Raw genomic sequence first — 23,207 nt, 5'->3', positions numbered from 1 at the left:
AGAAAAATATACTTAAAAAAAAATCTATTAAATTTTTCAGCGGAATTTTTAGGGGTTCCAATAATTGTGGGACACATGATTTCAAGTTTTTTTTTTCTAAATGTGTGATTTATTTTTTCACCACCAAAGTGATGTACTTAAATAAAAGGTTGGATTTTTTTCTTTTTTTGCATTTGAGTTATATGTTGTTTAAAAAAAGGAGAATTTTTAGAAGTCCATGACCCCATCTTAAACAGGGGTGCCAGTAATTGTGGAGGGCACTGTAACTTTCTGCTTGTAACAGAGTAATTTACCAATTTTGGATTATCTTGCATGATCACTGTTGTGCTCTCTCTCTCTCTCTCTGGCGTAAACAGTGACAACGCTCAATATTTTCGGAATTTGCGTGAATTCATGTGAGTTAAAATAAAACTGAATAAAATTTAATCTGGTCTTTGGGATTTTTTTAATATGACGATTCATTTTAATTTACTGTCGCACAACAAAACGGACAGTGGAAAATGTGTAAGCACAGTTGTTTAATTGTCTAACGTGTTACAAGCTATTGCTTGCTACTTAAAAAAAAAAAGCATCTTTCAGCATCCAAAAGGAATGGAAATGTAAAATGAAGAGTAAAATCTTTGAAAAATACTTAAGTCATTAGTATAATCACACATGTCCTTCATCTTTGATGTTAGATTGATGAGAGACTGAAGAAAGTCCTATTAAACCAGCTTTTTACTTATTGAATCACTCAAAACTAAATGCAAAACACTACAATAAGGAGTTAAAATAAAACCAACTAAAAATACATTATTCAGCATTTCAAAGTCTTCAGAATTATTCAAAATGGAATACTGTGTCATCATTAATAATTTCCCAAATGTATACTTATTGTACCCTGTATTGGTAGAACACTAATCGCACAGACATATTTGACAGGTATTATTAGAAAGTAACTACAGCTTGATCTCAAAATCCTGGTTTCTAACTAATAATTTTATTGTCTCACACATCTGTAACCCTAGTAGCCCATTGTTCCCTAATTATATAACAAACACCAACCTCCTGCTCCACTCTTTTTATTGTCAATGCTCTATTTTTAGTTTTGATCATTTGCAACCCCAGATGACTCCCAGACAGCCTTTACTGTCTTGTCTATGGCTTCCATTGCAGTTTCTGCTCCTTCAGCTACATCATATCCTATCTGACCACCCTGTACTCCCCCCCACAGAGCATCAGTTGCTAACATTCCTCTGTTTGTTGATACCAGTGCTGAAAGATCCTGAACATTTCTAACATTTGCTGCAACCATCCTTGCCACACCAAGAAAAACTCCTAACAATGCCCCTGTTGCAGTACCTGCCAATCTGATCAATAAGCTGTTAAAAACACTAGTTGTAGCTTTATCTCTAATTTCTGCCTGTGACATGTTGCCTGATGATGATGACTGTCTAATGCACTCTTCCTCTCTCTGTATTTCTCTGTTGATTGCTTGTAGCATCTCATTGGTGTAGCAGCCTCCTTTGTTTGCCTCAACCATCTTCTCTATGGTGTTGAGCAGCTCTGCCACCTGGAACTGGTTACTTCTGTAGTCGTCCTCTCCGCTGCTCATCCAGTACTTATTATCAACAACGTGGCACCGGCCTCCGCACATCTTCACCAGATTACTTAGATCTATATTCTGACTGACAAACTCCTCAATCTTCATCTTTTCCTGGAGCTGGTCACCATGAGTGAAGACAACGGCGGCATATTTTAAAGCTTCCTCAGACAAATATTGGCATATTTTTTTGATGACATCCTTCTCCTGCTCTGTGAATTTCTCCACTTTAAGCACAATGAGAAAAGCATGAGGCCCAGGAGCACACTCTGTGATACACCTCAGAATCTTAGGCTTCATCTCCTCCTCAGACCTGCCTGCATCAAAGAAACCAGGAGTGTCAATCAAAGTGATGCTTCTTTCATTGACACATCTGGTTTCAGCTTGACATTCACTTGTTCCAGAGTTGGGAGTATGGTTTGTGGTGAACAATGTCTCTTCAAATATGGTGTTGGCTAGGTTGCTTTTCCCAGAACCAGTTTTCCCGAGCAGGACGATCCTCCTTGTAGCTGACACTAGAAAAGAGAATAATGACTCTGTTAAGCATGCTTGTCTCTAGCTTGATTGCTTTTTTTTAGCTTTTAAGCTTAGTTTTCTAATGCTTTTTGAGAACAAGTAACTCAGTTAAGGTAACCCAGTACTGAATTATAATTCTTTGCTGACTAGGGGTGCACAATATATCGACTCAATATCGTTATCGCGATATCACGTTGCCCGATATTATACCGGAAGTCTCGCGATAATTACGCGATATTTTGTTTACGTTGCATCCCGCCCGACATGTAACCAAAGAGTATAGAAGCAACAAGAGGAGAAACTCAATAGAACATTGTGTTGCATTCGGTCCAAGATGGCGGAGCTGCACTCAATAGACTGTTACATTGCAAGCTGCAGCACAACTATTGAGTTTAGCCTCTTGTTACGTCTACACTCTTTGATGCACCTCTCGAAAAATACACATCACTTGGTAGCGTTGCAATTCCCCAACTCATTTCCTGGTTCTCCTTCTCCATAAACACCATGAAATCAAGGAGAGGGTTAACTTCTCCTGCTCCAGATTTCCCACCGTGTTCAGAAAGAATAGGGGAGACACTTTGGTTCTCTCACTATAACGTTTTCACTCCGAAGAAAAACGCCGTCACTCTCTCACTTCTTCCTCGCTCTACCACACACACACACCGGCTGGCTCGACGCACACACCAGCGGAGAAGTATAAACAAACATCAGCTGCGTGGAGCGCCTTATTGAGGTGCCACTTAAATGCCTGCGCTTCTCTCTGATGATCCGAAAACGGACGTTAGAGGGAACTGAAACATCACCGCACGGGAGGCTACTTGGCATTAGGGTTAGCTAGTTAGCGCTACACCTGACAGCAGGTAACGTTAGCCTATCGTTAGCAAGCATTTAACCGAGCATTTTAACAGAGTAAAAAATGAGGTTAAAATGCTGACAGCTAAACCGCGAAGAGTGTGTCTGTATTTCACTTGAGAGAACTGTAACACCAGACTGTAGCTGCCGTTGTCTGAAAAACAGCACAGACTAAGGCCAGTTACACACTGCACGTGTCTCTTGAGCGTGGCGTTTCTGTTGCGTCTCAGCTGCGTGTCAGCTGCGTGGATTTTTCTGTGTCCTACACACCAGAAGCGTGTCTGACGCGGCGCTGCTCCTGCTGCTAGGTACAGGGAGGGCTGATCTCGGGACATAGCGCCGACAGATTCAAACTCTGAAAAATGGGTAAGTGGGCTGTCTGTAGCTGTAAAGAGCCTATACAGCCTATCTGATGTTGGACCGTCACTCACGTTGTTATCGTAGCATATCCTACTACCCTTTATATTATTATTTCGCTCTGTATGACCAGTGCAACATTTGAAAATATTTTCTCTGAAATTTTGTATTACAATCATATCTACATTGATGTCAAAACCTAGACTTTCAAACATCAAGATGTCATTTATTAATATGAATTTGTGTCTAAATGACATATAAACATATTTTCCTATTCTATTTTGCCTGGAAACGCTTCCAACACGCTCGCGTCTCGCGTGAAAAATAGGCATCGGTTCTATTTCTAGAAGGCACGCATCTCAGGCGCGTCTCGAGCCGCGCCTCGAGCCGCGTCTCACGCCGGCAGTGTGTAAGCTCGAACCTGTTAACATGGGAGCCGAAATATAAACAGACACGCCACGCGGCTGACACGCTCACGAGACGCGTGCAGTGTGTAACCGGCCTAAGCCTCGCCAGCCTCATGCTGCATTCAAAGAAATTGTAAAATACGCTTTCCCTTACAGTGTTTGGCCCATTGACGCATAAGGTTTGGCCTCGCCAGCCTCGTGCTGCATTCAAAGTAATTGTAAAATACCCTTTTCCATTTTTTTTGTCGTTAACAGGAATTTATTGGTGAATAAGATATTGTTATAAGTTATTGTTATTACATTTTTAATAAATCATTACATTTTGAATATATATATATTATAATTCTTTCAATTCAGGCAACATTTTAAATGTATTTTAACACTGGTAAATATGAAATCTATTTTTGATGTGTTTTCCCATAACTTTGGTAATTCTACATATGTTTAAAAATATCGAAATTAATATCGATATCGAAATATTCATTATCGATATCGCAATATCACATTTTTTTCAATATCGTGCACCCCTATTGCTGACACATAATACCTATACCCACCTTGGTCTGGTTGGTGAACATCTTTTGTGAATCCTTTGGGTTGGAAAGCTTCCTGCACAGACTTGAAAGCCTGTAGAGAAAAGGAAAATGAAGAATATGTTTATTGCTCAAGATTGCCATTTATTTGTATAAATTGATCTGGCATTAATATAATAGAGTTATTTTTGACACACTAAATTAATTGCACTCAATATCATTACCAAGATATTTGAACCTCTGAAGCCTTCACTGTTGTTTGCACATAAAGAAATACAAATACATTTAGAAAATGAATTTTTTCTACTGCTTACTGTATTTTGTGGAACTTGCGAATATCAGCGTTTATGGTACAATGCATTTCCATTACCTCACTAGACTCCTCGTCGTTGGGGTGGATGACGATGTGGACCAGTAATGGCGTTCCTCTGGCTCGGTTCTGTCCAAACGCATGAACTTCCTCCAGTAGAACCCTGGCTACCACGCTGTCAGGAAAACGCAGGGCAATCCCAGCTCCAAGTACAGGAAAGGCAACGGATCCAAACCCTCTTTTCACACAGGAAGTTAGGATTTTGTTGATGCCCATTCTCAAAACCTGTAAAAGGTCAAAATTCAATAGTTTTTAAGGCTAGACAAAATAAATGCTGTATTATGGTGCAGAAAACTGAAAAACAGTTCCTTAAACAAGAAGATAAGACACAACTGAAAATACTCCTCCAAAATTTCACCTGGACTGCAGTTCCATCATGGTCATCATCCCAGGGAATGAGGTTGAGGAAGAACACTGCATTAGATGGGAGTTCAGGCAAGCCCTCCACCAGGACTGGGTCACCAGGCAGTGTTTCTTCTTCTCCTGCTTCCTTTCTAAACTTTGCAGTCAGCTGGGATCCAACCATTTCAAACAAAATGTTTCCGACACGGGTAGAGAGAGGCTCATGGCCAACCATGGGCGATACCAGCGCATCCACCTAGGAGGACAACAGGATATGTGATGGAGGTTTCACACAACTATATAGCTTATTTATTTTCTCATATTAGTCCTACTTAAAGAAATAAAAGTTCCCTCTCATCAGCGTCTTCCTAAATCCAAAGCCCTTGTTAACAGGAACTTCTGGTAATTTTAACATGGAGCCTAAAGTACCAGACATATTTACAAAGACTAAACACACAGAAATAGGCATCATCAAGGTAAGCAAAGTCATTTATATTTTCATGCCTGTCATATAGAAAAGCCCTTGTGGAAGTATCCTGAACACAAGTCATTCTGCGGAGAGTGGTTCTAATCTTCTAATGAGCAGGTTTGATACATTTTCTTAAAAATCACAGAAACGTATCTTTCTTACCTGCTGGGTCTCGATGGTTCCCTGAATGATCTCTACATGGACACCACCTGCAGGAGCTCCAGCTGTGGCTCCTCCTGCTGTGTCTTGGGCAGAAGCATCCACCTGGAAGCCCAGATCTCTCGGTGCACTGTTTCCAGTACTTATCCCTTGGAGAAGACGATCACATGCTTCCTGCATTGCCCTCACCGCCTCTCCTCTGTTATCAATCAGGATGACTCTGCTCAGACTTCTCTCCCCGTAACTGCCAAACTTCTTAACAGCAGTAACAATAGCCTCAGAGCACACAGTAACAGGGACACCGAATGTCCCTGAGCTGATACAGGGAATGGCTATGGACTTGAACTCCATCATCTCTGCTAAATTCAGAGCAGACTGGACAGTTTTTTCCAGTAACACCCCCTCTCTACCACCTGATTTCCCACCTGGCCCAACAGCATGCAGCAGTTTCTTGCACTTTAAGTTCCCCCCTGTGGTCACTACCACTTCACCTGTGGGGATTTTCCCATTATACTTTACTAAGGCAGTGCTCTCACTCTGTACTTTAGGGCCACCTGCTTTACTCAGCGCAGCAGCAACCCCTCCACCGTGGTCCAGATCTTCGTTGGCAGCATTCACCAGGGCATCAGCATCCTGTTTGGTGATGTCACCCTGACACACCAGCACCTGGAACCCATCACGGAGTCTATAGCGCGCAACTGTTGTGTTTACTTCACTCAAACTCAGAGATTCCAAATTATGAGCAACACTTGGTGAAATCTCTTGTGCTTTGTTTTGCACACTAGACTGGTCCAAAATAAACTGTGTGACAGCTTCACTCAGCTCTTCAACCTCTTTGGTGTGGCCCAGTAAGCACACCGAGCTGTCTGAGCCAAACACGATCTGAGCCCTGTATTGCCCTTGGTTCATCTCATTTGTCTTGGACTTAAGCTTTTCCTGAAGCTCAGACGGCACAGCGGAGCAGTAAGGAACATCAATCTTTACTTCCTTTATCTCAGCTTGCAGTGCATTTTCTGTTTCATCAAGATTATCAGTGGAAAGGGAGACCAAACGTAGCTCTGTGTCTCGTAACTCTACTTCCACCTTGTCACTGACACCTAAAAAGTGGCCTAGCACCCCTGGACCTCTGTATGCCTTCCTTAGAAAGGCCAACAAATGTGGGCTCATGTCAGAAACCGTCTTTTCCAACACCAAATTCTCCTGACCAGAGATCCAATCGTCTGCCTTAAGAATCTCCTCTGCAGAACCTTCCAAAACTAACTGACCGGCAGCTCCCTGCGTTACCTTCACTCCTGGACAATCTCGTCCCAAACTGTGCTTGATCTCTTTCCAGAGGAGGCGGAGCTTGGCCTCGCCCAGTCGCCGAATGCTGGTTTGTTTCTCACTCACACCTGACCTGTTCTCTACATTCATCAACCTGGCGTTCACCTGAGAAGGCTCCCCGACAACAACAGCCATCCCAACCTCGCTGTACACCTTCACCTCATCTGTGCTCTGACGAGAGCTGCAGGACTGAAGCAAAGCTTTAACTTTATGAGCGTCAAACTCATAGTGGCACAGGTAGCCATCAAAAAGTTTGTCTACCTCGGCATTCCAGTTTCTATCATCGCCTGCAGCACCAGGTTGAGCTAAACGCCTAACTGAAACCCTCTCCTCCTCTGGGTAAAGCTGAGCAGAGCAGGCCACAGAGGCAAATTCTTTCTCTAGTTTCTCCCCAGCCTTGGGACATTCCTTAAGGTAACGAAGAAGGTAAGCATCAACTTGTAGTTCATATTCTTCACCACTTGGTGGAGGAGTTGAGGCAGGAATGGACTGTGGGCTCTGATGAAAAGAGATAAACAAGTAATGACAACAACAACAACAACAGCTTTACTGGTTTATGATGCAGTATACAACCTCTTTGGTGTTATATAACGACATGAAATGGGAAAATGTTAATAGAAATGTATTTTTTGACTACACAATCTTGATTGAATGACAGAAATGTTGTGCTAACCTGTACTGGAGCTGTAGGATCCTGGCTTGGAGAGGAGATGATGTGTTCCATGGTGCCTCGGACAGCGAACACCACACCATCCACAACATGCTCAGATTTCTGCAGGACTGCCAGCTGATCTATTAAAAGCATGTGACATTATTTATTGTGTTTTAAATCATGGACTTGCTGCTCATCTGACAAAACATTTTTTGTCACTAAACAGAGCAACGTTGTTGTTTCAATCCCCCTCTCCCACAATGTACACACTCATACAGTAGGCATGATGACCTCCTTTGTTGTTTCTCATTCAATCATGTTTTATAGACAACTGATTCTACTGAAGTAGGCCTACTTTATATTTCAGTTAGCTGGTGCAGTGACTGAAAACTGGAAATCTACTAATCTTTTGCATTGGATTATTGTTATATTCTTTTCTACAGGGTAGTCTATACTTAGGCTGTAGACTAACGCTACTTATCTGAGATATTCGGCGAAATCAAAAGCTCATCTGTGGCAGAATAGATTTAGGTTTCATTTTCGGGAAAGTGAAACTTAAAGTAGGCTATGCAGTGAGCCTTGTAGTTCAAACATAGGGTAGGCTACTTCTTTAACCAACATAAGACAGACGACATCATTTAGAACATGAGTTGATCAGCAGGCTAATGTACGGTGTCTTATCTTATTGGCTACCTTTTTGATATTTGAAAGCAACGCTGTAGACGTCATCCTTCACCCTGCTCACTGGTCCACAGTCTCCTCCGCCGGATCTGCGCCGAACACGGAAATATGTTTCGATTCTCTTCGCCTGCTCCCCGAGCAGGCTGCTGTTCCACTCAAAGAAAACCGAGTACTGGTAAACACCATCCATAGTGTCGCTCTTCTTGTGAAGAGACGAAGAAAGACAATCATATGCAGCGTCCGATTGAAGGAGCAGTGTGTTTACAGTCGCCCGTGTGATCCTGCTAGTGCTGTGAAAGCAGAGCAAAGTCAAATATCACCATGGTGACTTCATACAACGGAGATGTACCATGCAGTATGTCGTTACTGCTAAAGCTGAAACAGAAGAAAAAATAATTTAACCTACTTTATAGGGAATAGTGTCACAGGGTAGATTTTGGGAGGTCCAACACACCTCAATAACCCCAATAAAAAATAACTGATAATAATAAATGAAAAAAATATTTAAAAAAATAATAAGCTAATTGCAAAATTAACCAACTTTTTCCTTTAAATATTTTTATTTCATTTGACCCTGTTAAAACACTATATCTGGATAAGTATTGAAGTCCCTTCCCTTTGCCAAAGACTGGATCATAAAGCATTGCCATTACACCAAGTAAGGAGATACATGTTTGTGAGTTATATGAGGATGTGCATGAAAGTATGCCTTTTGTTTGCCAAAAGTCATTCCCAGACAAAAGCCTACAAATGTACCATATGTTATCTTACAAAATGATGTTCTTTGTGTTTCAAGTTTCTTTATTTGTCACATGTATACACTATACACTTACAAGAAGCAGTGAAATGAATTCCTGACTCCACTCCAACGGTGCTATCACATGAGTAATAGCATAATAAGTTAAGTTATAGAATAAAAGTTAAGTTTAAAACATGAATACAGTTTGGGGTCAATGACTCCAGATATATATTGTATCTCTTCTGTATTGTGTATATCTATGCAAATATATTTTATTTAACCATGTTTAATACCTAGCGATCCCAAAGTGTCAAGTAATGCTTTCTTTCTGCAGACCTATGAAATGTGTCATAACTGCTTTAAAACATGATTTTAAACTGTTTAAAATTGTGTTTTAAAGCAGTTCTCATAAAATTCCAGAAAAAAAGTCAAGGTAATTAGACAAATTATTGACAATTAAACTATCAGAAGAACAGAACATAGTTAAGTAATGTTTCTTGAAAACATCAACAATGTTAACACAGAAACAAAGTTTACCATCCAAGAATAAGTACTTACGTTATAGTTATAGTTATAGTTACAGTTATAGTAGTAGTATAGTAGTAGTATAGTATAGTATAGTTACAGTTATAGTAGTAGTATAGTTATAGTTATAGTTACAGTTATCTCAGGTTTCACTGGCTGACCTGTTGGTTATGACGGGCTGAGTGGCAAAGTCCTGTGACAGAGCTGCTACTCAGCTCTTTTGTTTTAGGTTTGAGCTTCAGTATACTTTGCTGCCACCAAATACTGAAGAGCACACCAATGGCTCAGGAATGCCACCTTTCAAGTCATATCAGCCTCATGCCTGCTGCGTACAACACGCAGAGCTAAGATCTGCTATGTCGGATGAGTTATTTATAGCGTGATATTCTTACCTCTTACCCTCTCTACTCATCATACTATAAAGTGCTATGTTGCCAGTGGAACATTCTATCTTTTTATATACTCCAGTTTTCCCTCTATTATCTCTTTATTCTCTCTAAAATGCTGCTTTCATTTCATTAGCAACTTTTACACTCCTAAGGCACAGTACATATACAAAAGTACATTTTGTATTTGTATGTACTGTATGTATATTTTGTTGTACACAATTACAAAAAAATATGGTAGGCAGAGAACCACTAAACTAAACAACACAATGAGACCAGTACTGCTAATAACAATGATGATACAGCCCTATGTTTTTAACAATGCATGACACAAAACATGAACAAGAAGTTAATCTCCTTTAGTGCTCAATATCCATCTAGGACAAACAGAGACTAGGTGATGAAATCAACTCTTATTAAGTATTATTAAGTGCATTGGAGCTGTTACTTTGAACTTAGGTGAATGGGACTGTTAATATTCTTTGAATGGACTGAAAGGTCATACTAAAAATGCTTTCATCTCCTTCATGAAATAATATGTTGAAATAGAGCAAAACTAACAAACGCTTTAAACCATGTGAACTTCTGTACACTGAATCAAATCAAAATAGCCTTGAGCATAAAAACAACCTTATAGAACCACGCCTGGCTGTTTGAGTTGTGACTAATGCTATACTGTACTGTAGGTGTGTCTTTATACTTTGGCAAGTCAAACTGATATCTGAGTTGTTTATCCAAACATTAGGGACTAGCCTACATAGTGGGATACAGGTGCCCTCTGTCCATGTCACAGTGCTTTCAAAGTCATTCTTTGGGTATTCTAAAATTTCAAATATTTTCTTTCAACTTTGTTCACCCCATTTACATCAGGTTCAGTAAATAATAGTTACACCTCTCAGTATCACACAATGGTTCATGAAAACAATAAATGTTCTGTGTCCTTCCCTTCATGAAGGTTGCCTTTATTACAGTACTGGAGCATTATATTTCATTCATTTTGGGTGGAAACTGGAAACTGAGTGTATCACAGAGCAAGAGTTAACCTGAGAAAGGAAGAGCAGATTTCACACACCTGTGTTAGCAAGCATCCACCCTGCTAATGTTTCAGACACTGTTAGTTTCTCTCTTTAGCTGCAGAAATGCACGACAGCAGCTGACTGTGACCCCCCCATGACCTCTCTGTGGAACAGGCAGAGGCACAGCCTGTGTCCAAAAATAATCACTCCAGTTGTTTGTCATTTGGTTTGTACTATTATCTAAATGTCTTGTAAGAATTCTTAAAGTCCATTTAATGAACTCAAATCATCTCATGATACAACATATTATGTTTACTATTAAGGACTGACCCGAGTAGTGTCCGAGATTATTTTTTTTGCCATCTTGAGACACTGTGTAGTTCCCTAAATACAATAGTTTGAATTAGTTAATGATTTTAGAAACGACAGTATCTCCGTACACCAAACAAATTCACCACCTATACATGTTCTGGCAAGATGCATGACACTCAGAAACAATGGGCTGTGGGTACATTTATTTATTGAACTAAATAATCCAAATGATTTACAGCATATTCTTCTGCATATAAATCCTCCAATGTGTAGCAATGGCCGCTCATCCTAACCAAACAGTCATATTTATATAAACACAAAAACCAATAAAACTGTGCCGAGGCTGATATGGTTTCAAGTAACTGACGAAAAACTTTTCTGAGCAGCCTTCTTCATGCAAAGAAGTATTCCAAGAAATTGACAATCCAACCAGAACAAGAGAAAGCCAAAAACACCATGTCACATTAATGCAATAAATCAGCCATAACGACTGAGGGCACTCTACCATTTTACCTTAACTGTTTTGCAATTATGGAACTACTTATATGGCCTAAAGTTGCACAAATGTGTTTTAAAATAATATTATATAGAAATGTTTTACAAATTATCATCAAAATAGTTGCCAATTTTTGCAGCATTTCTTGTTAGCGCGAACAGCTACAGAGAAGATTGGCACAAAAACTCTGCAACAAAGACAAGGCTAAAAATAACCTACTTAGCAGGACCTTAAAGTTAGAGTGAAGTGGTATTCAATGCTTCTTCTTTTTCTTTTTATTCTTCACTCTTGTAAAATGACATCCTCTCATATACCATGTGGTATTCAGTTATATTGGAAAGCCAATTACAGCCTGCTCAACAGTGGCACACATTAGCCACCCCAATATAAACTTTATCACTATAACTTCACCAGTTCTGCATAATGTCCACTGCTTCCATTCTTCAGCCCAAGGCCAGGATAGAGAGGCTGAGTGAACGTGGTGTGCTCTTTGTGGAGTAAAGTCATCGAGTCAGACACGTTGTAAAAGGACAGAGTCCCTGATTTATAATCCAGGAACACTCCAATCCTGGAGGACTGAGGGCCGGACACTGCCATGCCTCTAGTGTTGTGTTCGAAAGTGTAACCATCTGGGGAGCACTCTAAACTCCACGACTCGTTGTTCTTTCCAAACTTGGATTCATTTGACGACGATCTGCTGATGTCTTTGTAAGACACTGCCACAGACCAAGTATAACCACTTAAAGTGACCTCCCAGTAACAGCGCTCTGACAAACCCTCTCTGCACAACACCTGCCCTGAGCGAGTAGAATAATATATCTCATAGGGTGCATACGTCACACTCCGGTGTTCTTGTGAAATGGACAAACATTGGGAGGCTGAGTTTTCATCCAGGGTTAGATGACGGCAATCTGATGAAAGAACAAAGCAGTAAAAATAAGGCAATATTATCATCAACTTTTAAATATTTATTTAATTACTAATGCACTGATATATTGTGGAACTGCAGGGAATTAAAGGTTTCACTCACAGCGTAAAAACTCCTCTCTGGTCTTTGGCACAGGTGGCAGCACAACATCTATAGTAGAAACTAACAAAAACAAACAGACCCTAAATACCACTGGACAGTAGAGCCCTGCAAGCCCGTCGGGGCCCGACAGGCTAAGCCCATTCGGGCCGGGCTCGGGCCGTTTTTTTTTTTAACAGATCGGGCTTGGGTCGGACTCGGGCTTATTTTAGCTTCTCTCCTCATTGTGCCCATCTTAAGGCAGTTTTACAGTTGTGCGGAGGCTCTACGCAGAGCTCTCGCCGTAGACTATGTAAGTGGCCTGATGTTTATACTTGTGCGCTGGTGTGTGCGTCGAGCCGCATGTGTGCGTGTGTGTGGGGAGTGTGTGGTAGAGGGAGAAGTGAGAGAGTGCCGGCGATCGGAGCGAGTAGCGACTCTATCTATCTCTGTCAATCTACCTGCCACTTTGGCAGGTAGCCAATGAGAATTGAGTGATTCAGATGCGTAACTATCGGTAAGCAGGGCACGCGGTTGCTTACAGGCCTGGTCCTATCAGGGGCCCGCATCACTGGAAGACATTGATTGACAGCCGGGGCTCCCAATCGCATTTTCATTACTAACTCAATCCCAGCAGTCCCACTTGCAGCCGCTGACCAAGCGGGAGTGAGAACGGGTAAAATGTATTTCCTTGTTTCTGTTATGAAGACGAGACGTGTGTGTGACTCGAACATCTCACATTACCAACAAAACGTACAGCGAAAGACCGTGCAAAACATTTCAGACAGTCCTGCCAACATGTATACATTGTAACATCAATGGACGCTGTAACGATTTTTCACTCTTAAGTCTCTGAAAGTTGCTGCTGTTTCAATCTTGTCAGCTGTCTGCAGCGGGCGGGCCTGTTGCTCCGTTTCCCCCGCGACTGACGCGCGCGCACACACACACACACACAATCACACACTATGGATGCAGGAAAAAATGCAGATGAGACCTACAGGATGACCTAAATTGAGGACAGCTACTTTATTGTAATTGCAATGACAAGTTAAAGTCCAATAAGTACATTATTAAACCGTATGAATGTGTGTCCCAGCCCAGGATAGGAAATTAACTAACAATGTAAAGATCAACAAGCCACTGACAGATATGTTCATATTTGATTCATTCAATAAATTATTATTTTGTGTCTTAAATCCACCAGCCGTTTTCATATTATACCAACATCATCATCCTGAGCCTTTTTGGTAAGGTTCCTAGAAAATCTCAGCCCAGAGTAATTAATTAATTAATTAATTAATTAATTAATTAATTAATTAATTAATTAATTAATTAATTGTACTAATTATTATTCTCCCCAAAACAAGTTTCCTTTTTATTTATTTTTAAGAACTATACAAACTCATGTGTTATGGTCCACATTCACCAGTGTTTTTGTTGTTGTGGTGCGCGTAGGCGACTCCTGATTTTGTCAGTCATCTCATCTCTTATATACAGTAGCGTAACGAGCCAACACCGGACCCCTATGCAGTATTATCAAGGCTGGCCCCCCTACTACAGCACGTGATGACGGTGCAATGTCCACGAGTAGGCTACCATGAATAGGATCATATACAAACAGCAAATCCTGTTTTTCACCTTTATGAGGCAAAAAAAAAAAAAAAGTGTCTGGTGGTCAAAAAAGTTAACTTTATGCCCTGCCACTGGACATGAATCAAATCCACTGTATTACTCTGGATTCTTATACTTCTACCAGGTACCTGTGGCAGAGATGCTGTGAGATGTGTCCTTCAGGAGGCCCTCTATGTCATCCCTCAGCTTAGACACGCAGTCAGTCACAGGTTTGAAAGTGGAACGTTGAGGATGAACAACAGGGCCAGTTGGCCAGTCTGGAGATTCGCAGGGGGTGGAGAGGGACTGGAAAGTCTGGAGGGAATTCAATAAGCCAGAGACCAAAAAAAAAATAAAAAAAATAAAATAGATAGTCCAATATCACCATCAGCGTATCACGTGTTTCACTGTCAAATCTGGCCAGCAGATGTCACATTTGCCGTGTCCTCAAGAAAAATGAACTGAGCCGAGTTTTGCATGTTTTAAGCTTCTAATACGGTGTGTGCTTTGGCTGTACAGCACTGATAATGTGGAATTTACATCCAGTAACTTTTATATTATACTATTATACAAAGTGTATAATTTTTATAAAATTGCTCCACGCCACACAGGTGTCTGCTACCTGAATGAAATGGATGTGGTCGTCGGTCTGACAAAGCTGTTCCAGGTCGGTGTCTCTTATCTTCAGCTTGGTGATCTCGTCCTTTAGCTTCAGCTGCAGCTCTTCAGCCTGACAGACTGCAGTGTGCTCCTGGGCTTTGATCAGCTGCTTCACCAAAGTGCGTTTTTTCTTAATGGAGGAGATCAGCTCATCAACGACCTTATCACAGATCTTAACTGCAGGCTCGCTGCAACTCTGTTCATACAAACAAAAACAAAAACAAAAGCGTTTTCTTTTAAGAATATGTACTCACATATGGGGCAAAGCTCCGACTTTGTGACACTGTTATTTTTATACATGCATTGTCATGGCAAACTGAATCTACAAGTTAATGCATGCATCTGTAGTGGTTATGTTGGTGAAAAATGAAAGGCTCCATACATATATCGTAGGACCAGTTATCAAAAACACGGGATTACTCAAATACTAAAGTCTAAATTCCACACCTTGAACTCCTTCAGAGCTTGGAGCAGCTCATTCAGCTCATTTTCTCTTTCCTTTTGTCTCTCCTGGACTTTCTTTTGATTCACGGTCAGCTGTTTCTGAAAGAAATTGTTGGCACACCAGCCAATGGCTCTTTGTGAATGGATATATTTATATAGTATGTTTTCTATCACTTCAATCATATCCGACTGCTACTGGTGAGAAAGATTTGACTAAAACGCTATATCAATGTGTTTGACTGCAGATCTTTCTGTTTGTGTTTTTTGTTACGACCTGTTCCACAGCCCTCTCTGCTGCAGCGGACACTGTATAATGGCTCCTATGCTCATCTATAACGCACAGATAGCAGATACACTTCTTGTCTGTCTGACAGTAGATCTCCATCAGCTTGTTGTGCTTCCTACACATCTTTTCCTGCAGTGGGATTGTAGCAGAGACCAGCTGATGCTTCTTTAACACAGGAACATTGTGGTGAGGCTCCAGGTGAACGGGACAGTAAGATACCAAGCACGTCAGGCAAGACATCGTGGCTTTGTGTCGTTTGGTCCCACGGCAGAAATCACAGGCGACATCTGCTGGGCCGGCACAGGCCTCAGCAGCAGGGGGAGAAGCCGGCTGAAGGCCTGACTTCTTCAGCTTCTCCACAAGCTACAGCAGGGATGATAAAAAAGAAAGATAAATATTATTGTAAATTACATGACATACAGGAGAAAAGCAGAATAAGAACAGAAATCACTCAGTGTATACAGAGTCTAGCAAGGCTTCACAATCATCTGAATTAATTATTCTTATTTCTATTCTTATTACTTTCTTTGTTTTTTAAGTGCACAAGGATTTTTAGAGAACCTAATTCATGGGGTTATTAGGGCTTCACACAAGGATTGTACAAACTTCAAGTGAGTCAGTCAGACTCATGACCACTTACAGCTATCTAAATGTATGTGGTGACTGTAGTCGGACCTACAGGCAGTGATGAAAAGTAACATTTACTCAAGCACTGTACTTGTGTACAATTTTGAGGTACTTGTGTTTTACTTAAGTATTTAAATTGTTTGCTACTTTACACTTCCACTTGGCTACATTTAAGAGGCAAGTATTCACTTTTTTTACTACACTACATTTATTTGAAAACTTTGGTTAGCCTACTAGTTTCCTTGCAGATTCACTTTATAGACCTTTTTCACAGCAGACATGTTGACATGTCATAGTAGGAAAAGCTCAGGTGTATTCAAAACCATTAATGATGGCCGCATTCCACTTAGGAGAGGCCCTGGTATTGTGCATGCTGACTCACTGAAATAACTTACTGGGACACTTGATGGAATTGAGCCATCGTTAAGGTTATCAATTCCAGCTGTGCTTTTCCTACTAGGACAAGTCAAAATGTCTGCTGAGAAAAAGGTCCATTAACACAAATGTTATCAATCAATGGTATCTTTCTATCACCACTTCTAGACGGCTTATTTCCACGCCATCACCTCAGCCAGCATGTTGTTCCTCCGCAGAACAGGCCTCGTGGTGAAGGTCTCCCTGCACTGAGGGCAGCTGTACTTTCCCTTCTTCTCTTTATGTTCCCAGCAACCCTCAATACAGCCTTTGCAGTAACTGTGTCCACAGGGAATGGTCACTGGCTCTTTCAGCAGCTCCAGACATACTGAACAGCAGAACTGATTCTGGTCCAAATCAACGCCATGCTGCTGCTGCTCAGCCATTTTGATGAGTTTTACAAGCAGAGAAAGCACTTATGAGTTTCGTTTTCTGTTATGGAAAAGACCCTCGGGAGGAGAGGCACCTGGCTGCTGCAGGCGTCCACTAGGAGGTCGCTACCGCAGCAGGATCCTCCACTCTCAAGCCTGTCGGACAGGAAATGCCCGGGATACATTTCAAAATAAAATCGCGAATGCACTTCCGTTTGAATCGTTTTCCTCACAAATACATTAATTAGTAAACAATGATGTAAAATCAATCAATTCCTTGTCTGAAGTATATACCGTTTTTATTTATATAGTAAACTTTTGTTTTGTTTGTCATTTTTGTTCTGTTTTTCCTTTTATGTTGCGCATGAGCTACAACTTGGGCATTTTGATTTATTCTGTCCAAATCTAGGACAAAAAGCTATCCATAACCTGTATTACTTCAAAGAAAAAAATAAAGCTATTGATTTGGACAATTGAAACATTAGCCTTTGTCTTTTTAAAAACACTTCTCATTAATGATTGCCATATATGTAGACTAATATACACTGCGTAACTTTACAACATAGTCATTAAACGGTGGGTGATATGACTCGGGGCTCAATTGTCTTTGTAGCCTACTATAAAGCTGAGGATCTTGAAAAGAAAAGGTCAAATAGTTGATAAATGAAAACAATGTAGGGAATAACATTGGTCAGTGCACAACTTTTCTTTTAAGTTATTACTCATATTCATAAGCCAACATCTCATAAGATGTCATCATAGGCCTATATATTTTATTGTGTAGCTACTATACAGTATACAGCTGTCTTTTCATTATCATTTAACTTTGACTTTATTGCACTGCTCTTTTTCTATATTTTTTTCAATTTGTTTTTCTGTTGTATTCTGTATTTTTATTCTTAACTACCATAAATTTCATTTTTGGTTCTATGTCTATGCTATATGTTCTTGGGCTGCTGGAACATCTACGTACCACTAGATACAACCCTAATTATTGATATCTACAGTATAATTCAAGAAAATTATTAAGTGATCAATGAGAAAAACATAAAAAAACACCAAGTCACAACATGATCAAATGTTCTGTAGCCCTTTATCCTCAAACACAAACTCACTCATCTGTGTGACATTCACAATAGGCCAAATTATTTCTTTTGTCCATTATTTCCTCACAGAATTTCCACATGTCCTCAGTGCTGTAAAATGTGAATTTGAAGGGCACCATGATTGATTCCTTTTCATGGTCATCCACTTGATCTTTCCACACCCTCCCATACTGGTAGATGTTTGAATTGATTGGGCAGAGGGACTAGTACATATTGTTGTATCTCGTTGCACAAGAAGGTCTGAAGATGGGGATATTATGGTTGGTGGAAGCAGAGGAATAGATGCAGCAGATGAACTTGGTTGCAGGGAAGGCAAGGATGAATCCTGACTCGGTTTGGACTGGACAGCAGCTGAGGTGGAATTTTGTTGTATGGGACAAGACTTTAAGTGTGCTTCCATGTCTGTCCTTCTAATAACGGTTTTGTCACAAATAGGACAATGATAATGTCTCCCATTCCTGCAGTTCAAATTGCAGCGGCAGATCTTCTTATCTAAGAGTAAGTCCAGAACATGTTTATATTAGACAATGATAAACAAGTCACATGGACACACTCTAAAATGCAATGGCATACCTTCAAATGCAATGGCATTTTTACGTGGACCTCCAAATGCCGCTGAAGTCTGACTGGTTGGCTTGGTTTAAACATGGCTTTGGGACAAAGAGGGCAGTGGAACTGACTGCAGCATGTTGTCAGCGTTCCACTGCAGGCTTTCCACCACATAGAATGATTGAATGAGGCATCTAAAATGGATGTTTGAATTATAGTACATGAACTTCAATTCAAATTAATGTATACAGCCTGCAAACTAGAATGTCTTTGCTTACAGGTAAAATGGCCACTTGCACCAGGTAGTGTAAAGGAGGCCTTACTTATGTAGAAGAAGTAATAATAACTATGAAAATACTGCACTACGGATTAGTTCAAAAACTTACTTAAGTGAAAGTGGCTAAAACAAGAGTAATTTTATGTTATGTTAGAAGCAAAATATACTCAAGTATCAAAAATAAAAGTACTGTTGGTGCAGAACATGCTATTTCTCAGTAATTTCAGTTACTATTCATTTTGTTTATATACTCTAGTATAATACAACAGAGGTGGAAAAATAAAAATGTGCCATGTAGCTAGTCCTGCCACATTTTGATTCCACTTATGCACTTAAACAGGTGATATCACTAATTAGCTAGTCGACCTCTGGCAAAACATCATGGTGTGTTGCATTGTGTTGGTAGCTTGGCTGTCTCACATATCATGTTTGTGAGTTCAGAAAGACACGTTTTCAACTTAATGACAAAGCCCATCTAATGCAAGGAGTAGGGTTGGGCATCGAGAACCGATTCCTACTTGGAATCATTTCAAAATTACGATTCCTTTTGGAATCGTTTGGTAGGATTTGGTTTCAAATCTATCTATCCATCTTGCATGATCACTGTTGCGCTCTTTCTCTCTCTGGCGTGAACGGTGCAAACACTCAATATTTTCAGAATGTGCGTGAATTCATTTGAGTTAAAATAAAACTGAATAAAATTTAATCTGGTCTTTGGAATTTTTTTTTTCTGGTTTTAATTTACTGATGCACAACAAAACAGACAGTGGAAAATGTGTAAGCACAGTTGTTTAATTGTCTAATGTGTTACAATCTATTGCTTGCTACTTTAAAAATAAAAACAATGAAAATTGAAAAGCATCTTTCAGCATCCAAAAGGCATGGAAATGTAAAATAAAGAGTAAAATCTTTGAAAAATACTTGTCATCAGTATAATAGCACATGTCCTTCATCTTTCCCAGATTGATGTTAGATTAATTATTATTAAATTATTAAAACGTTAAAATGAATCATGTATGGCCATTACATTTATTATAGTTGGCACAACAAAAGAGAGACTGAAGAAAGTCCTATTAAACAAGCTTTTTACCTATTGAATCACTCAAAAGTAAATGCAAAAACACTGCAATAAGGAGTTAAAATAAAACAAACTAAAAATACATTACTCAGCATTTAAAAGTCTTCAGAATTATTCAAAATGGAATACTGTTTCATCATTAATAATTTCCCAAATGTATACTTATTATACCCTGTATTGGTAGAACACTAATCACACTGACATATTTGACAGGTATTATTAGAAAGTAACTACAGCTTGATCTCAAAATCCTGGTTTCTAACTAATAATTTCAATGTCTCACACATCTGTAACCCTAGTAGCCCATTGTTCCCTAATTATATAACAAACAACAACCTCCTGCTCCACTCTTTTTATTGTCAATGCTCTATTTTTTGTTTTGATCATTTGCAACCCCAGATGACCCCAATACAGCCTTTATTATCTTGTCCATGGCTTCCTTTGCAGTTTCTGCTCCTTCAGCTGCATCATATCCTATCTGACCACCCTGCACTCCCCCCCACAGAGCATCAGTTGCTAATATTCCTCTGTTTGTTGATACCAGTGCTGAAAGATCCTGAACATTTCTTACATTTGCTGCAACCATCCTTGCCACACCAAGAAAAGCTCCTAACAATGCCCCTGTTGCAGTACCTGCCAATCTGATCAATAAGCTGTTAAAAACACTAATTGTAGCTTCTACTCTAATATCTGCCTGTGACATGTTGCCTGATGATGATGACTGTCTAATGCACTCTTCCTCTCTCTTTATTCCTCTTTTCACTGCTTGTAGCATCTCATTGGTGTAGCAGCCTCCTTTGTTTGCCTCAACCATCTTCTCTATGGTGTTGAGCAGCTCTGCCACCTGGTACTGGTTACTTCTGTAGTCGTCCTCTCCGTTGTTCTTCCAATACTTATTATCAACAACGTGGCACCGGCCTCCGCACTTCTTCACCAGATTACTCAGATCTATATTCTGACTGAAAAACTCCTCAATCTTCATCTTTTCCTGGAGCTGGTCACCATGAGTGAAGACAACGGCGGCATATTTTAAAGCTTCCTCAGACAAATATTGGCATATTTTTTTGATGACGTCCTTCTCCTGCTCTGTGAATTTCTCCACTTTAAGCACAATGAGAAAAGCATGAGGCCCAGGAGCACACTCTGTGATACACCTCACTATCTCAGCCTTGAGCATCGTCTCGGATCCACACGTGTCAAAAAAACTGTGTGTGTCGATCAACTTGATGTTTTTCCCATTGACAGATTTGGTTTCTGCATGAGAAAGACTTGTTTCAGAGACGGCAGAATGGCCTATTTTGAACAAATCCTCTCCTAATATGGTGTTAGCCAGACTGCTTGTCCCAGCTCCAGTTTTTCCCAGTAGGACAATTCTTCTTGAAGTCAGCACTAAAAGAGAGCAATGATTCTGTATTAGCACATGTCACTTTCCTTTTCGTACTGAAAGGGTTTTATCTTTATAAATGCATGCACATTTCACTTGTTTTTTGTTGTGGCTTGATTTATATTTATTCTGGTATTTTAAATCATTAAATCATCCAGAGTAAATCTGAGGATTTGTTCATAAATCAAAGTATTGCACAAATAATATTTGTGGCCTGTGGATGGCGCCAGATGAAAGGTTAAGGGATCATCGAACAATTCCTCTATAATTATCATGAAGCCCAAATATCTCCTAATAATTAAAACATTGTGTCAAGTTAGTAATGTATTATATGGATAATTCATCCTGCAAACTTTGCTTTTAACTGGCATATCAATTTCTTTTTAACTTCTGTGTGTGGCAGGATCAAGTACAGGATGTTTCTCAGTGTGGACGCTGATACAATCCTGACATGTACATTTACTCCAACACTGTAGCATAAGCACATCATTGAAATAATTGAATTTAATACTAATTTATAATTCTATTCTTCTACATTTCAGAGGAAAATATTTGTATTTATCTGACAGATATGGAATACTTTCTAGTTACTTAACAAAACATATGATGGAAATAGGATGCAGTGTTCAAGATTTAACAACCTAACAGTTTACACACATATGCATCACCAAGAACAATTTAGGACTTAAGACCTGAATACATCCTCCACCACTACAGTGTAGCGAGGTCAACTCACCATCCATGTTGCAAAAAAAACGAGTCACCCAGACTGCTGGATGTGTTTCCTTCTGTTATCTTGCTGTGGTCTGACTGTGTTGTATACTTTCTTTTTCAACCACACCAGTTTAACTTGACTGGCCATACCTGAACAATGGAACGAAGTGTTACATATTAATTCCTGCTGCACTATACAAATTATTCAAAACATATCAAAGTATAAGCAAAGAAAATATCACACATGAAAATAAGATCATCATATAATGCAATGAACAGGGTTTTTTTTTTTTAAACGCCAGTCAGACTCAAAAACAAAAGTTCTATGGCTCATTTTTTATACTACTATTTGTACAAGAGTTTTGTGAAATGATAACATAACATGAAAAAGGTTTTAAAAAAAGGCAGTTGAAATAAAATACTAAAAATAAAATAAAAAGAGAATTACAACACAAAGAATTAAACAAACAAACTACATCAGATTAAAGACAAATCATTTGGGAAGATGAGTTTAAAACAGCTCGGCAATATAACCAGTTCAAGATTTAAAAGTTATCAAAACATTTTATGAATAAGTTCTTGAGGCAATTAGCCAGTGTAAGGATGCAGTAGTCTGTTAAATGTGGTTATTTTTTAATCCCAATACAATCTTTGTAACACTATTTTGAAGCCTCTGACAGGGAACAAGTGTTTCACTAATGCCAGTAAACAGGACATTACTGAAGGTAAGACAGAAGGTCCTGAATGCATGAATGACAGTTTCCAGATGAGCAGGTTGAAGTTGAACCTCGTGTGATGCTCAGCAGAGGCCACTGCACGTCGGCTGTTTAGGGGTTTAGGTTGGTGGCTGTGGTTGGAAACGTACAGTTTGAAAATAATGTTATTATGATTGTTTGATGAATAGAAACAGTCTTATTGAGCTGGAGAGTATTGACAGGCTGTATAACCAGACTAACATGACAT

General features: G+C 39.7%; 3 protein-coding genes across 4 annotated transcripts; all 3 read right to left on the bottom strand.

Annotated features, from left to right (window-relative positions):
- Window positions 1-332: 332 nt before the first annotated feature.
- Window positions 333-9,837, bottom strand: LOC120573139 (protein mono-ADP-ribosyltransferase PARP14-like). Its single transcript, XM_039822618.1, has 8 exons — window positions 9,643-9,837; window positions 8,256-8,618; window positions 7,584-7,702; window positions 5,591-7,408; window positions 4,976-5,215; window positions 4,618-4,842; window positions 4,272-4,341; window positions 333-2,097 (listed from the first exon to the last, which is right to left on the bottom strand). The coding sequence occupies exons 2-8, from the start codon at window positions 8,431-8,433 to the stop codon at window positions 1,082-1,084; spliced, it is 3,666 nt and encodes a 1,221-aa protein (XP_039678552.1). The 5' UTR covers window positions 8,434-8,618; window positions 9,643-9,837; the 3' UTR covers window positions 333-1,081.
- Window positions 9,838-11,409: 1,572 nt separating this feature from the next.
- On the bottom strand, window positions 11,410-17,276 carry LOC120573141 (tripartite motif-containing protein 65-like). Of its 2 annotated transcripts, none has more exons than XM_039822621.1 (7): window positions 16,918-17,276; window positions 15,713-16,087; window positions 15,442-15,537; window positions 14,957-15,190; window positions 14,484-14,649; window positions 12,748-12,807; window positions 11,410-12,628 (listed from the first exon to the last, which is right to left on the bottom strand). In XM_039822621.1, exons 1-7 carry the CDS (start codon window positions 17,149-17,151, stop codon window positions 12,117-12,119), a joined length of 1,677 nt encoding a protein of 558 aa, XP_039678555.1. In that variant the 5' UTR covers window positions 17,152-17,276; the 3' UTR covers window positions 11,410-12,116. The 2 variants fall into 2 exon arrangements, with proteins under 2 accessions (XP_039678555.1, XP_039678556.1); XM_039822622.1 differs by having other exon boundaries at window positions 15,442-15,531.
- A 3,091-nt stretch (window positions 17,277-20,367) lies between these two features.
- Window positions 20,368-22,315, bottom strand: LOC120573435 (GTPase IMAP family member 7-like). The gene is made up of 2 exons (XM_039823162.1): window positions 22,267-22,315; window positions 20,368-21,535 (listed from the first exon to the last, which is right to left on the bottom strand). Exons 1-2 carry the CDS (start codon window positions 22,271-22,273, stop codon window positions 20,514-20,516), a joined length of 1,029 nt encoding a protein of 342 aa, XP_039679096.1. The 5' UTR covers window positions 22,274-22,315; the 3' UTR covers window positions 20,368-20,513.
- Window positions 22,316-23,207: the final 892 nt, after the last annotated feature.

The sequence above is a fragment of the Perca fluviatilis genome, chromosome 14 (genome assembly GCF_010015445.1).
Source record: "Perca fluviatilis chromosome 14, GENO_Pfluv_1.0, whole genome shotgun sequence".
NCBI lineage: Eukaryota > Metazoa > Chordata > Actinopteri > Perciformes > Percidae > Perca > Perca fluviatilis.
This window is presented reverse-complemented; position numbering and strand designations above follow the sequence as displayed.